General features: G+C 51.4%; 1 protein-coding gene across 2 annotated transcripts in view; it reads left to right on the top strand.

Annotated features, from left to right (window-relative positions):
• Positions 1–15,716, top strand: part of RHBDL3 (rhomboid like 3) — a 45,426-nt gene that overhangs the window by 19,820 nt on the left and 9,890 nt on the right. For both annotated transcript variants that reach the window (XM_028109403.1, XM_028109402.1), the window contains 4 exons: positions 1,236–1,460; positions 5,204–5,352; positions 8,654–8,766; positions 14,325–14,425. In XM_028109403.1, coding sequence (XP_027965204.1) covers positions 1,236–1,460; positions 5,204–5,352; positions 8,654–8,766; positions 14,325–14,425 — 588 coding nt within the window. The remainder of the gene's footprint in view (positions 1–1,235; positions 1,461–5,203; positions 5,353–8,653; positions 8,767–14,324; positions 14,426–15,716) is intronic.

The following is a 15,716-nucleotide window of genomic DNA, read 5'->3' as shown; positions in this document are numbered from 1 at the left end:
GCCTAGTTCACCTGGCCAGCCCTGTCTGGACTTCTGCCTAGGTTTAGCCAAATGTCCCCTGCTAAGGCCACAGTCCCAGGAATATGTGGATAGTCCCTGCCTCAGCTCCCCAGGCAGCCCTGTGGGCTCTGAGGTTGGGAGAGCTCTATCTCCTCATAAAAAAGGTCTAGAGTGTGGTCGTGGAGGGCAGGTGGGAGGCAACAGAGGTCCCAGGAGGCTGGGAGTTAGCAGGACTGGCCACCTGGTCTCTGGGAATCAGACCGACCACAGCGAGGCAGCCAGGACTCCAGTGAGGATTCATCATGGCAGCATTAGGCTGCTGAGGGAAGGACCAGTCCACAGACAAGGCTCTAGAACCAGTTCCTGGGCTCGCCAGGCATTGCAGGTCCCTTAAAGGCCCCCAGGAGTGATGGCCTCCCACAAGCACAGGTTTGGGTTCTAGTCCTAGAGACCTCTCTACAAACTCGCCCATCTAACCAAGGTCTGCCCACCTCTTCCCAAGCGAGGATGTCTGAGGACGCAAACCCCTCATCATCTTTCAGTTCTCACTCATGATCCTTTCTTGAGCTTGCAGTGAATGAACATGGAGCCCCAAGCTCTGCCCACGTTTCCCGAACTCCTCCTGAGCCACCAAGAACCAGATCTAAGCTTTGTAGGCATGGAAAGGATGAGAATGGGATCAACAGAAGGCCCTCCCCAACCACCGTGGGACCAGGCTGGGCCCCTGCCTGCTTGCTCCCTCAGCAGCCTCCACACGGAACCGTGATTGCTGCTTAGTTATTTGTCCTGAGCACCGTCGCACCCGCCCTGCCCCCCCGTGTCTGGCAATGTGCTGATACTTAGTAGTGGCCCAGTAAATTGTGACTGACGGCTGACGGACAGGTGCACAGAAGGAAGGAACGGTGAACATCAGTATAGGTTCTGGAGTCATACTGGGTTTGAACTTGGTGGGTTCCTAAAACTCTCTGTGATTTGGTAGAATGGGGATATTCCTAGTCCTTACCTAACAGGTAGACCAGTTAAGAGTATCCAGTGAGCCCAACACACGTGAAGAGCTTAGAACCACCTCGGCCACAGAAGAGCTCAGTGAATATTGCTTCTTGTTAACTATTATAGAAGAAAGAGGAAGGGGGATGAGGCCTGGTTAGTCCAAGGAATGTGCTGGCTAGGGAAACGGGTCAGGGCTCCCTGAGACTCCCGTTCTGACCCTGTGCCCCACCATGTGTCCCGCACAGATGAGCAACAAGCGGTCCAACAGCTTCCGCCAGGCCATCCTGCAGGGGAACCGCAGGCTCTGCAGCAAAGCCCTACTGGAGGAGAAAGGGCTGAACCTCTCCCAGCGGCTGATCCGCCACGTGGCCTACGAGACCCTGCCCCGGGAGATTGACCGGAAGTGGTACTACGACAGTTACACCTGCTGCCCCCCGCCCTGGTTCATGATCACAGTCACACTGCTGGAGGCAAGGACTGGGGGTGGGGAGGTTGAGGGGAGCTGCTCAGGCTTGGGGAGGCGGTGGGGGCGGGGGAGCAGGAGACTAGCTGAGATCCAGAGGGGAAGGGTAACGTCTTCTCCCCGAAAAGGCAGTGGTCGAGGATCAGTTGTCATTTGCCAGTCCGGCCCCGTGACAGTACCTACAAGTGTGGTCCCAGCCCCTGGGACCGCAAGGCTATCCCGAGGATTATTATCAAGCGATCCTCCCCACGGCAAAATCCCCATATTTCCACCCCTACCAAAACCACAGCAACACAAGCAATGTAATAAGCTTGTTGATTTGGGGGTAGTTAACTCATTAAAAACCGAGTGATTTTAGTTATTTTAGTTCCTCCCGGAGTGAGTAACTTGGGCAAGTAGTTTGCTCCCCTGGGACTCCATCGCCCACCTGCAAAGTAGGGATAACCAGACCTGCTCTCCTCCCGTAGGACTCCTCTATCCTAGAGCAAGAGCGGCTGGTGGTGCTTTCTGAACGCAAAAGCATTACACATGCATATGGGAGGGGGTGTTTATGAATAGGTAAATGTGGGCTTAACATTTTGAAAGAATCTTCTCCCCTTAGGGAATCATCCATACCTACTGTTACTCTAACCATCTTCTGCTTATGCAACAGAATCCAAAGGGACGAATTTCAGAATCAGTGCCCATGTGTGAGAAACTCTGAATTCTTCTGGCTGTTCAGCCTAGAACCTCGTGGGCCCCCAGCCCCAGCTCCTGAACCACATGCTATAGTCTGCAAAGGTTTCTCTTCCAGAGCCATGGGCCTAATTACCACCCCCGCCCCCCGCATATGTTCTTGTAAAGTTGATGCTGAATCCAGTAACAGGATCATTAAGCTCCGTGGCATCCTCCTTCTTTTTCTTCCTAAATCAGACTAGCTGCTCTGTACCCCCGCGCTCCTCCATTTGTTGTTATGTCTTCATCCAAGTCCATGTTGAAGATGGGATTTTTCTGAGATATTCTTGGAATCGTTCTCCAAATGCTTTCTGTGTTGGACTATTCATTAAGTTCTATTTGAGGACCGGTAATAATGAGCTGCCTTGGGAGCTGTATTTGCTGCCCAGAGGACAGAGGGGTTCCCCCATAGAGCCCAGGGGAGTCCTGCTGCGGGGCCTGAACCCTACACTAATTATAGCTTCGTTTGCTGTGTGCGTGACGGGCACCCGGCTGGCTCTTCGTGTACTTTACCCCCTTCAAACCTCATGACCACCCTGGAAGGGTAGGCATTGGCATCCCCATTTCCAGATGAGGAAACCAAGGACCAGAGACTTCAAATAATTTATCCAAGGTCATCCAGAGAGGCCAGATTGAGTGTCCAGATTGGTTTCACATTTCCAGAAACTTCAGCCATGTAAACTCAAACTGCCAATCTGGAAGAAAATACGGAAATAACTATTTCCAAATACTTGTACTAAAGCCCAAAGCTTTTGTTTTACATACAGTTTTAGGAACTTGGTTTTCTGGTTCCATAACAGGGAATGGAAGGGACATGGTAAGAAACTACTAGAAGGGGCTCACGACCAGCCAGCAACAGGGAGTAAGAACCTGGTTGTCGTACCTGGTTAATAACCTGCTGCCAACCTGGCAGTATGGGAGAGAACGAAAAATTTAGAAGCAGACCTGAGTCTTAAAGAAACACAGGAATTTGGGGGCTGTTTTCTGTAGGAGTAAAAACCCCCATCAGTTGCTGGAGAAGTCTTTGCTCTAACAGCCCAGATCAATACCTGAGACAGCTTTAAGAGTATGCATACACCCTGAGGAGGAACACGGGAATGTGAATGATGCATTTTCTTATTTTATTTTATTATTTTTTAAAAAGTTTATTTAAGTAATCTCTGCACCCAACATGGGGCTCGAACTCACAACCACGACATCAAGAGTCATGTGCTCTTCCAACTGAGCCAGCCAGGTGCCCCTGAATGATGAATTTTATTTTATTTTTTATTTTTATTTTATTAAGATTTTATTTATTTGTTTAAAAGAGAGAGAATAGGGAGAGAGAGAGAATAGGATGAGAGAGAACCCCAAGCAGACTCCAGACTGAGTCCTAATGCGGGGCTCGATCTCATGACCCCGAGACCATTACCCGAGCCGAAATCAAGAGCTGGATGCTTAACTGACTGAGCCACCCAAGCGCCCCTGAATGATGCATTTTAGAAAGAGTCTAGAAAAAAAAAAACAACAACACCTTTTTGGGGTAAACAAGGATGCTTCAGTCATCTGCAGAAATCAGCTCATGTGGAGTGTTGGTGAGGAGGCAGAGAAATGGGAGCCCTGGTGCACTGTGGGTGGGAATGCAAACTGGTGCAGCCATTACTGGAAACAGTATGGAGGTTCCTCAGAAAATTAAACAGAACTACCATATGATCCAGCAACCCCACTTCTGGGTATATACCTGAAAAACATCAAAAGCAGGGACTCAAAGAGATATTGGTATACCTGTCTCCATGGCAGCATTATTCACAATAGCTAAAATGTGGAAGTAACCCAAGTGTTGAATGAATGGATGAATGGGTAACAAACTGTGCTCTGTAAATTCAGTGGAATAGTATTCAGCCTTAAAAAGGAAGGAAATCCGGGTACGTGCTATAACACGAGTGGACCTTGAGGACACGATGCTAAGTGAAATAAGCCAGCCACGAAAAGATAGACACTGTGTGAGTCCTCTTGGATGAGGCGCCCAGGGGAGTTAAGTTCATAGAGACAGGAAGTAGAATGGTGGTTGCCAGGGCTGGGGGAGAGGAGAGTGGGGAGTTGGTGTTGAATGGAGACAGAGTTTCAGTTTTACAAGATGAGAAGACTTCTGTAGCTGGTGCAACAACATAAATATACTGAATGCCACTGAGCTGTACATTTAAAACTGATACAGATGGGAAATTTTTTCTTGTGTATTTTGCCACAGTTTAAAAAAATCTACTTATGTGGCATCGCCTCTTCTCCCAAATGAGTATGTAAGTTATTACTGCAATTCGTTGGGGTTTTTAAAAAGATTTTATTTATTTATTTGAGAGCAAGGGAGAGCAGAGAGAGAGAGACAGCAAGCGCGGGGAGGGAGAGGGAGAGAGAATCTGAAGCAGACTCCCTGCTGAGCACAGAGCCCAACGTGGAGCTCGATCCCATGACCACGAGACCATGACCTGAGCCGAAACCTAGAGTCTGACGCTCAACCGACTGAGTCACCCAGGCACCCCACTGCAATTAGTTTAAAACCCTCTGAGCCCTTCCTGCCTAGCACTTGAGGAGGTGTGGGCCCAGCCCCTGTGACCATGCTGTGACCATTTAATACAAAATAACCAAACAGAGGGATGCCTGGGTGGCTCAGTCAGTTAAGCATCTTCTTTTGCTCAGGTCATGACCCCAGGGTCCTGGGATCGAGCCCCGAATCGGGCTCAGCAAGGAAGCCTGCTTCTCCCTCTGCCTCTCCCTCTGCCTGCCGCTCCCCCTGCCCCCCTGCTTGTGCTCTCTGTCACATAAATAAATAAAATCTTTAAAAAAAAAACAAAAACAACCCAAAACCAAAATAATCAAAGAGAAGTGCGGGGAGAGGTGGTTGAAAGCTAGGCTGGACGCTGGCTGTACAGGTGTCCCTCATTCTCTGAGGAGGAAAGGGGACAACTTCCAGTAGGGATCCCAAGGGTTAGTCAGCGCCAGAGGGCTCGTGGGCAGTCTGGCGTCCGTAACAGGCCCTCGCCGTCCTGTGTTTCCATCCAGGTTGCCTTTTTCCTCTACAATGGAGTGTCGCTGGACCAATTCGTGCTGCAGGTGACCCATCCGCGGTACCTGAAGAACTCCCTGGTTTACCACCCGCAGCTCCGAGCACAGGCGTGGCGCTACCTGACGTACATCTTCATGCATGCGGGGTGGGTACCTGCCTTCTTTCGCTCTGGCCAGAGTGCCTGTGGGAAAATAGGAGGTCCAGAGAGCCTAGATTGAAATACATGTTGTTTTAGTTTATTCTTATCTGCCTGGACACAGCATTTGAGGTGACTCCTTTATCTAATACCAAAATATATGTGTTACTTATTGACAGCGTGTGGGAAGGGGGAAATGGACGGATGAAAATGCTCAATGTAAGCCCACAGTGAGAGCAGTATAAATGTAGGTTATAAGTTTGCTCTGAGCTTCCTAGTGGCCAAGGCAAAAAGGGAAGTGTGGTTAGCAACCAAGTTCATTGTCCATGAACTCTGTGTGTGTGTGTGTGTGTGTGTGTGTGTGTCCCTAAGTGAAATAAAGGACAAATTTCTTGAAAGTGCCTTTTTCCCAAGGTGGTCTCCATAGGTGGTGAGAGTCTTTTTGAGGAATTCTAGCAATACTGGTAGTTTCTGTTGACAGATATGTGGCCTCTTTGGGGGCTGGAATACAGTCAGTTCTCACGGGTGCCTCCTACCCCATGATAAGGACCTACTGTCTGGCCAGGTGACCACCTGGGTCCCAGTCCCCTCTTGACTGGAGACTGTTTTTCTACAGTAAAAACACTGAGTTGGGAAAGCTGAGTAGCCAGACACCCAGACCTTTGTTGTGTCTTCTATGGCCTCTGCAGAGAGAAGCGAAAGGGCTCACTGTTCTCCTGGGAAAAGTTCTGGGGGTGCTTGTCCCTGGGGTTGGAAATGGGAAGAGGATCGTTCTGGTCCCTGTGGCTCCATTATTCCCATTCCTTAGCAGAAAGACCCACAATGGCCAAGAGGGAGCCACACTGTGAGCCTACCCTCCTGCTGAGGAGCCTCCAAAGCAGCACAGGTGCCAATCCCTAATTGGCTGCACTTACTGAAGAGGAGTTTTGGGGTGAACAGGCATGTCAGTGGTTACCCATGGCTGGCTCCACTCTGAGCCAGAGAGGGGATGGTTCGCACAGGCTGACGCTTTGCCTGCCATGTCTGAGGCTTTGCTCTCACAGGACCAAGGAGCAGAACGAGGCGGCGCATCATGCATTGGTCTTCTTATGAACCAAGGAACTGGTGGGGGGAAGGAGGCTTCCCTGCCCAGGCTGCCCAGCCTCTGACTGCACATGGGATGGAACTGCCTGTCTTGTTTCTGGGACTGCCCTCTGGCCTTCCCTGAGCCTCTGGGGTGAGGAACAAGCATGCACAAAGCCTCCAAAGCCTCCTTGTCCATTCCCTGCCTCTGGGAACTAAAAGCCTGGAGGCCAAAGTGGATAGGGCACAGAGGCTCTTAGCCGAGGCCCATAGGGGTGGCCTCTGGCCTTTCTCTGGCTGGTGCTTCTGATGGGGCAGTGCCTGCCTGGGGGAACCCTGGGAGGAGCCTCCTGGTGTGTGATTTTTGAGGGAGGGTGGACGGTGCTGCAGCAGACAGGAGGTAGGGATGGTTGGCCAGCATGTGGGGCGAGCCCAGCAAGGTGACCTATGACCGGGAGGCCCACTGTGGACTGGTGAATCCAGAAATCAGTGTGGTAGAGAGGAAGGAGCTCGGCTTGGGAGGCAGGAGCCCTCTCTTGGCGTCTTCTAGTCTCGGGCTCTCATCTGTAAACCAAGGACTGAGTCTGATGGTACTGTCCAACTCCTTTCCAAGGCATTTGTCTGACGCTTCTAACCCTTTGGCACAGTCGGTGTGGGCTAGAAAACTCCAGGCATGGTGGGAGTTTAGGACAGAGCCCCATCTGTCTGAGCTACCTTGCAGGTGCTCTCCCGGGCAGGCAGGTGCCCACGCGGACCCGAGCGGCACAGCAGTTGGCCTCCAGGCAGGGCCTTGCCAACCAGGGCCAGGGCTGTGACCCAGGCCAGGGCCCCCCCATGATGTGCTCTATTACCCTATAACTTAACCATCCCCAGGAAGCTGTGCAGATGCTGTAGGCTCAGTTTAAACGAGATAATGGATGTTAAAGTGTTTTGTAAGCTTGAAAGCACATAATTTGATGTAGTGATAGTAATGTTACAGTTTTTTCTAGTAACAGGTGCACTCAGCTAGACACCATTTAGCAACAAGATCTGGTCACAGGTGTATGATAGTATAAAAAGGGAAATATTCACAGAGTAAGAAAAGCCATCCCTGGGAGTTTGGGAGTAGAGAGTGTTCCTTCTCACACCAGGAAGGAGAAGCTTCCCCTGTGAGATCTTAAGGGATAACTTTGAACTCTTTAAGTTCTAGGGGCGTCTGGGTGGCTCAGTCAGTTAAGTGTCTGCCTTCAACTCAGGTCATGATCCCAGGGTCCGGGGATTGAGCCCAGCGTTGGGCTCCCTGCTCAGCGGGGAGCCTGCTTCTCCCTCTCCTGCTCCCCCTGCTTGTGCTTGCTCCCTCTCTCTCTTTCTCTGTCAAATAAATAAAATCTTAAAAAAAAAAAAAGAATTATTCAGTTCTAAGAGATTCCTCTAATGCTTGCTTTTGTTTGTTTGTTTGTTTTAATGATTTTATTTATTCATAAGAGAGAGAGGCAGAGGGAGAAGCAGGCTCCCCGCTAAGCAGGGAGCCCTGTGCGGGACTCGATCCCAGGACCCTGGGATCATGACCTGAGCTGAAGGCAGACACTTAACCATCTGAGCCACCCAGGCACCCCACTAATGCTTGCTTTTGTTTGGAAAACATCTTTCCTTTTTTTTTTTTTAAGACTTTATTTGAGAGAGAGAGAGCGAGAGAGCACAAGCAGGGGGAGGGTCAAACAGAGAGGGAGAAGCAGGCTCCCCGCAGAGCAGGGAGCCGGATGCTGGGCTCGATCCCAGGACTCTGGGATCATATCTGAGCCGAAGGCAGACACTTAACCGACTGACCCACCCAGGCACCCTGAAAACATTTTTCTCTTACACATACAATAGTGAGCCCCAGCACCCTTGTAGCCTGGTGAGTGGAGCAGATTCTGCACATCAGGAACCTGAGCTGTGTGACTTTAAGCCGGGCAGTGCCCCTCTCCAAGCCTTGGCTTCTCATGTGTCAGCTGATGGATTTGCTGGATCTCTACCACAGTTAGCCGCCCTCTTCACTATGGCAGGTGCAGACATTGCCAAATGCTGCCCAGGCCCTGCACCGTTCCTGTCCCAGGTGGCAGGCAAGGTATGCTCTTTCCAAGATGATCTGTCTGCATTGTAATTCCTGCCCCCACTCCCAACCCAGACCATGAGCTCCTCAAAGCAGGTATAATTCACTGCTGGATCCCCTGCATCTTGGCATACAGTGTTTGCTGAATGAATGATGGAGTGTGGTCTTTCTATACAGGATAGAACACCTGGGACTTAACGTGGTGCTGCAGCTCCTCGTGGGGGTGCCCTTGGAGATGGTGCATGGAGCAACCCGTATTGGGCTTGTCTACGTGGCTGGTGTTGTGGCAGGTAGGCAGGTGGGCCACGAATCCACAGAGGTAAACTTCCCCAAGGCGGCCAGGAGACCCCATGGGACTGGGCAAGTCCCAGGCTTCCAGGGACACCAGACCCCATCCCCAAGGCTCCTAACTATTAGGGCTGTCCTCCAGGCCAATCTCGCCACCGCCCCAGGGGGGCTGGAAAGGGGCCTACCATCCACAGGGAGAGGCATGTAATGGCAAGGGGAGGAGACTTTCCGTCTTTATGCTGCCATGTTGAAGCTGTGTGAGCTTGGGGAAATTCCTTAACCTCTCTTGGCCCTATTAGGTTTTAGGAAGGAACTAATCAGATTTGCCTGTAGGGGGTTAGGAGGGCAAGAGGGAGATGACAAGCGGAATAAGAGGGCCGTGTAAACCATGCTGGGTGCGGTGAGATTCCTGCAGGGACATCCAAGGTGTGGGCGGGCCCAGGTCCCTCCCCAGCCAGGCCAGCACCTGCCCTCCTGATTGACCCACTGCTGACAGGAAACAGTCTGGCCTGAGACGTGGTGAGCACCCATGCAAGCTGAAGGAGACTGGGGCCCCGCTGACTCTGCTCACACGGCGGAGGACCCTGACCTTGAGGATGGGAAGGGCGCCCTATGGCCAGCAGGACTCCCCCTCTCCCTCCCCAGTGGAGGTGAGGCAGGCTGGGGTGAGCTGGGGAGAGCAGGCTGCATTTCTGCAGGAAAAGTCTGCACCAACCAGGTTTCTGAACAGAGGGATCTCCCTCGTGATGTTTCCAAGTTTATATAGCTGGCTTTTTTTTTCTTTTTCTTTTTACAAGGTTTGCCGCCTCAGCTCTTCACCTTGACAGCTGTGCCCAAGGGAGCTTTGTGTGTGTGTTTAAGTAAGATCTTAATCCTTTCTGAGTGGCATTAAAATTGTCATCAGGAGGGCAGGGCACCGTTGACCTTGTAAACCACAGGCACACAGGGACGCTGGGAGTAACTGATGTGGCTTCAAGAATCTGAGAGGGAAGGGTCCCACCCCACCCACCCATGCAAGGCTGGTCTGCTAGTTCAGGAACCCTCAGCGTGGGAGATTGGCCCCACAGCTTCTTCATTTCTCTGTAGGCTGAGGGTTGAAAACTTGGCCACCTTGGACAGCACCCCCACGGACAGCACCCCCACGAGCTTCTCCCGGCATCCAGTACCTTCCACATCCTTGAACAAAAGGTCTAATGAGGAGCTCTGTGCCAGACTTACTCAGCCACCCACGCAGCCCCCCCAAGTCTTGACATCTTGAGATTTATAGCCACATTTTCTCTACCTAGATACCCAGAGACCCAGATGGTTAATAGCGAGGAACAGGAAAGACACTCATAACACTTGCAGTTAGTAGTCAATTGGAAGGGAGTGCCGATAACCCAGAAGACAGAAATCAGATTCAAGATGACTCAGGCCTCACCCAAACCAGATGACACTCAGCAGGGAGGCTGCGCTGGTGACACTTCCCAGTGACACCAGTGCAGAGGGGGATGGTGCACCGACGGAAGGGGGGAGCTTGCCAACTAACCAGCAGAGTGTGGGGCTGTCTCATAAAGCAAATAACGTGTACTATTCTCTCGGAGGCATTGATTTAGAGAGGGCACTCTGGTCGCCGTATATCATGTCATTGATCTCCAGGATCGAGTTGATGGATCTGCCTGTACCCCTTCCTCCCTCTCTACTCTGTGTGCATCCCAAGTCCGAGAAGGGGCCCCATTCACAGACAGCCGGGTCCTGACTGGATACCCAGTAGTTAGGAAGGGCCTGCCTTCCTAAGGCAGGTACTAGCACTTTCCACTTGTCACAGGTACAGAACCCAAGACTTAGCATGCCTCAGCATCTTGCCCAAGGAGACTCAGTTGTACATGGTGGAGCTGGCCCCAGACCCAGGCCACCCGACCCCAAAAGCTTGCTTCAAACCACTGCCATATGCAGTGAGAACCAAAAAGCAGGCCTTTTCCTTTGCGCAGATAATTCATTGTCAGAAACCCAGGGAGGTTTTTTTTTTTTTTAATTTTATTTATTTATTCATGAAAGACAGAGAGAGAGAGGCAGAGGGAGAAGCAGGCTCCCAAGGAGCAGGGAGCCCGACACGGGACTCGATCCCAGGACCCTGGGGTCACGACCTGAGCCGAAGGCAGACGCTTAACCATCTGAGCCACCCAGGCGCCCGGGAGGTCTTAATAGACATCGGGCCCGGCCCTTTAGTTCCTGCCCGGTGAAAAAGCTCCAAAGGCAAGTCCGTCACAATTTGTAGCAATGGCAGCTAATGTCTGCCAGGCGCCATAGGGGATTCTTGCACATTGTGTCCTGAATTCACCAAGTCTTACGAGGTGGGTACTGTCACCCCCATTTTATAAGAGGTTCCGAGAGGTGAAATGACTTGCTCAATTTTCTCAGAAGGACTAAGAAGTACTAGAAGTGAGTGGAAATCCTTCCTCTGCCCAGTGCTTGAGGCCAATGCGTCTCTTGCTTCTAGCTAACAAATCCATGGCTGAAATTTTAGATACTGTAAAAGCCAGTATTTTAAGCTCTTCGGCAAGCTCTTCTTATAGATTATGTAGATTATAAGCCACGTGTGCCTCCCCAGAGCCTAACACAGGGTTTGGCATATGTTAAGCAACAAATATTTGTAGAACAAATGGAAGAATACATACATAAATAAAGTTATATTGCTTAAAGGTAGATGTTCTGCTGATTTTTATTGGGATTTTTTTTTCTTTTTTAATGGCCAAGGGAGACGTTGGAAAACACCTGCTTTAAATATTTCAGGCTAAAATTATCGCAGCTGTGCATGATGATAAAGTCTCCAATTTATCTGCATGCCAGTGTGGACCCAGAATTTTTTTGAGAAAGTTCACAGCCCCGACTGGAACTAGTCCTTGGGCCTGCTGCTGTGCAGAGATGTGTGTGTCCCTCCAGCTTGCCATTCTGTCCCCATGACCTCTGGGGAATTCATACTGGCCTTATGGAGCTGTCATCCGTTAGGTTAGTTTCCAAACAGCTTGTCAGGAATCCTGCTTGGCCCAGGCTTCCTGCCCCCAGGGGTGGCCTTTATTACTCTATTGATAGGCACACATGCCCATGCTTGTATTTGACCTTTCCCAGCTCCCTCTAGTCCAGGGCTAAACTGCAGCCTCTTGAGGAAAGTCTTTCCACCACACGTGGAGGACTGGTGAGTCTAGATTGTTACCTCCAGGATTCTAGAACCAGGATCCAAACCTCGGATCTTGGATCTCAGGCCAAGATTCAGGTGATTGAATCTGTGATCCGGAAGGAACTCTTGAGGTCCCCTCTGGTGGATGGCAAATTTGACTCCCCAGGCCCCACCCCCCTTTAGCCATAGGCTCCCTGTGCTCTGCTCCGTGGGGTAGGGGTGTGGGTAAAGTTTCCTTTGAAAAGAGGGTTTCTGCTGCTTAGAAGTTGAAAAGCCTTAGACCTCTTGATTTCACAGATGTGAAAGCTGAAGCCCAAAGAATTCAGGGGCTGTGCCCAAGGTCACACGACTAGCCAGTCACGCCCCCATTCCAGACTCCCGCCACAATCCCAAACTGACCCCTGAGGGGTCGGGGACTTCTACCCATGGGTAGGGCGAGAGAGGGGTCAGTGTGGGGAGGCTGGACCCTGGACGGTGCGTGGATTCCATCGCACCTGGGAGGCCGGGCGAGCAGAAGCTGGGCGGGTTTGGTGGGACCTGCGAGAGGAAAGAGGCCAGCCCGGGGAGGCTGGGGCTTCCTCTGTCCACGCGGTAATTAATGAGCTGCTCGGGCAGCCAGCCCTCCGCAGCCCTGCAATGCAGCTTTCCTTGCTGTGCGGGCCTCCGGGAGAGCGTGGGAATCCTTTGTCATGCAGATCCCACCGCCTGCCTGTTTGCCATCCTGGGATTTTTTTTTTTTTTTCTGTTATATATGGCTGACCCCTTGGCTAGGCAGTTAAAAAAAAAAAAGTTATCTGACAATAGATCAATACCTAATTAAAGCCAGAGGGAAGGCATGAAAGGGGAGAAGAAAGATTTATAGTTACCCTGGGAGGGGAGAAGGACTTGGGAGCTCCCCGTTCATGGCAGTGCTTTTTCCTGGGAGATCACATCCCCCTTGAGACCCAGAATTTGCTGTGGCTCTCTCTTACTTGAAGGATCTCAGTGAGCCACGGAGCCCTGAGAGAAGTCCAAGGGGGCTGGTAGGGGAGAGAAAGTGGATGATGTTATGGGGGTTCTCCATGCTCAGGGGTGTCAGGTGCTCTGGCTCCTGGCCTTGGCCCAGCCCCCGCCTAAGTAGCAGACCCCCCACCTCTGTAGAACCTGCAGAGTTTGGCCTTGGGCCGGTCCCTCCTGTCTCCACCCAGGCAGAGGCTAATTGGCTCTTGAGCCTGCGGGCATTTTCCAGTGGTGGTTTCTGCACACTCACCCAGGCCGGCCACCTCTCAGCCTCGGAGCCCTGGGCTCTACCTCCCAGTTATTTTTAGTCTCCCGTGTCCTTCCCTGGGAGCCAAAGCATTGATCCCACTTAAATGAGACCAGAACAATACATTTCCCTTCTCCTCTCTGCTCGGTTTCCCATCCAGCACAAAAGTTTGTCATCCCCCAGACCAAAAGTCTACACCCTTCTTTTCCCCCAGAGGGTATGACATCATCTCTCTCCCTTCCCTGGGACTTTTCAAGGACATTTTTCCTCCAGAGAACAGCCCCCACCCTGCTCCGGAGATCCTGTTGGCCTTTGGTAATTTCACTCTTTCACTTGGCTGGAGGGAGGTTGGAGGTGATGCCAAGCAGGTTTCTAGACGCCGGTGAGCAGAGCGAGCGATGGTGGAGGATGGATGTTGACCTCTGTACCAGTCTGGGGAGTGGCTGCTGTCGAGGCCAAGAGCACGGGCCTTGTGCCACAAAGCTGGACTCACATCCTGGTTCCAGCCCTTCCTACTGAGTGACTCTGGGCTCAGTCTCCTCACCTCTGTGGTGTGGCCACCGTCTCTGTCCTCAAAGGATTAAATGGGACCATGTACGTAAAGCACGCGGCCAGTGTGTGATGCATGGTGCCCATGCACTACTTCTGCTTCTACTATTTCTTGATCTTTTTAAAAGGATTTTATTTATTTATTTGAGAGAGAGAGCACACAAGCAGGGGAGCGGCAGGCAGATGGAGAAGCAGACTTACCCCTGAGCAGGGAGCCTGATGCGGGACTCGATCCCAGGACCCCGGGATCATGGCCTGAGCCAGAAGCAGCCGCTTAGCCGTCTGAGCCACCCAGGCGCCCCTCTGCTATTATTTCTTATTGCCCTAAACCCTGAGATGACACCAGGTGAGGCAGAGGCTGCCCTGACAGGCAGGTGATCCCCCCCCCCTCCACTGGGTCTCCTATAAAAGAAGTTTGAATCAAATGGTTCTTTCAGCCATAAATTAGGCCTCTAGGGGGCTCCAGGACAACATGGGATGAAGGCCAAGAGGAGATGGAACCTTTTGCTCTAGGGTCTTACCCCCAAGGCTGCTGGATACTAGGGCCTGGGGCAGGGGCGGGGAGCTCACTCCAGCATCCTTGAATTCCCGATCTCTCTCTGTACCAGGGTCCTTGGCAGTGTCTGTGGCTGACATGACTGCACCGGTCGTGGGCTCCTCTGGAGGAGTGTATGCGCTCGTCTCTGCCCACCTGGCCAACATCGTGATGGTGAGCACCTCCTGTCCCAACAGGCCTGTCTTGGCGTCCCCTCTGCACCTCAGTCCTTGTCTACTCTCCAGCTCAGACCCGGAAATGCCAGGCAGACCTGGCTGATGGTAGGGCTCACAGACGCTCCTCACTTTCTGCAGGCTCATTTCAAATGGGGCCCTTCCCTATATGATTCTTGGTTTTTTCTTCTTGGCTATGAAGTTACCCATTTCCCTAATTCTATCCCTTTCCCACTTGACTTTAGAAAATGTTGCAGTAGGGCTCCTGGTTGGCTCAGTTGGAAGAACACGTGACTCTTGATCTTGGGGTCATGAGCTCAAGCCCCACTTTGGGCCTAGAGTTTACTTAAAAAAAAAAAAAAAGGAGATGGGGATGCCTGCAACTCTTTTTTTTTTCTCTTTTAAGATTTTATTTATTTGAGAGAGAGAGCACAAGCGGGGACAAGAGGCAGAGGGAGAGGGAGAGGCAGACTCCCTGCTGAGCAGGGAGCCTGACGCAGGGCTTGATCCCAGAGGCTGGATCCCAGGACCCTGAGATCGTGACCTGAGCCAAAGGCAGATGCTCAACTGACTGAGCCACCCAGGCGCCCCTAAGCGTCCAACACTTGATCTCAGCTCAGATCTTGATCTCGGGGTCGTGAATTCAAGTCCCGCATTGGGCTCCATGCTGGGCGTGGAGCCTACTTAAAAAAAAAAAAAAAAAAAAAGCACTTTAAAAAAATGTTACAATCCTTGACCCCTAGTGGCAAAATCGGGACTTGAACCCACAGCTCCTGACAATGATTCAAGTGTCATTTCCTTACACCAACCTCTTACAGTGGTGGGACACTGCCCTTCCTTTCCCATGTTCTTCTTTGCCTTTTCCTGAAAGGCATTCTAGGGTAATGGTTAAAGAGCACAGGCTCTCTGGAGCCAGTCAGCCTAGATCTGAATCCTGGCTACCTGCTTCCTAAAGAGGGATCTTGGGCAAATTACTTAACTGTGCTATACCTCAGTTTCTACATCTGTGAAATGGGATGATATGTGTGATAAAGGAGATAAAGCGAAGATATAACCACTCCGTATAAATGTTAACTCCCTACTCCTCCCAGAAGAGGCCAGAGTGGACTCAGAATAGAGACAGAGTCTTCAAGGCGAGAAATTGGAATCAGTTTAGTAGTCTCAAGAGGAGGCCAAAGTCCTTGTTTTGGAGGCCGTTGGAAGGAGGGGGCCTTTAGGCGGGGTCCAGGTTTTTTACTCATCCCCAGTACCTGGCACAGGGCCGGACAAATGGCAGCTGGTGCCGACTGAAT

This window comes from Eumetopias jubatus, unplaced genomic scaffold, assembly GCF_037043125.1.
Source record: "Eumetopias jubatus isolate StellerSeaLion01/CBP00866 unplaced genomic scaffold, mEumJub1_p1.0 scaffold_10, whole genome shotgun sequence".
Lineage (NCBI taxonomy): Eukaryota > Metazoa > Chordata > Mammalia > Carnivora > Otariidae > Eumetopias > Eumetopias jubatus.
The sequence above is the reverse complement of the archived record's forward strand: the minus strand, read 5'-3'. Positions and strand labels throughout refer to the sequence as shown.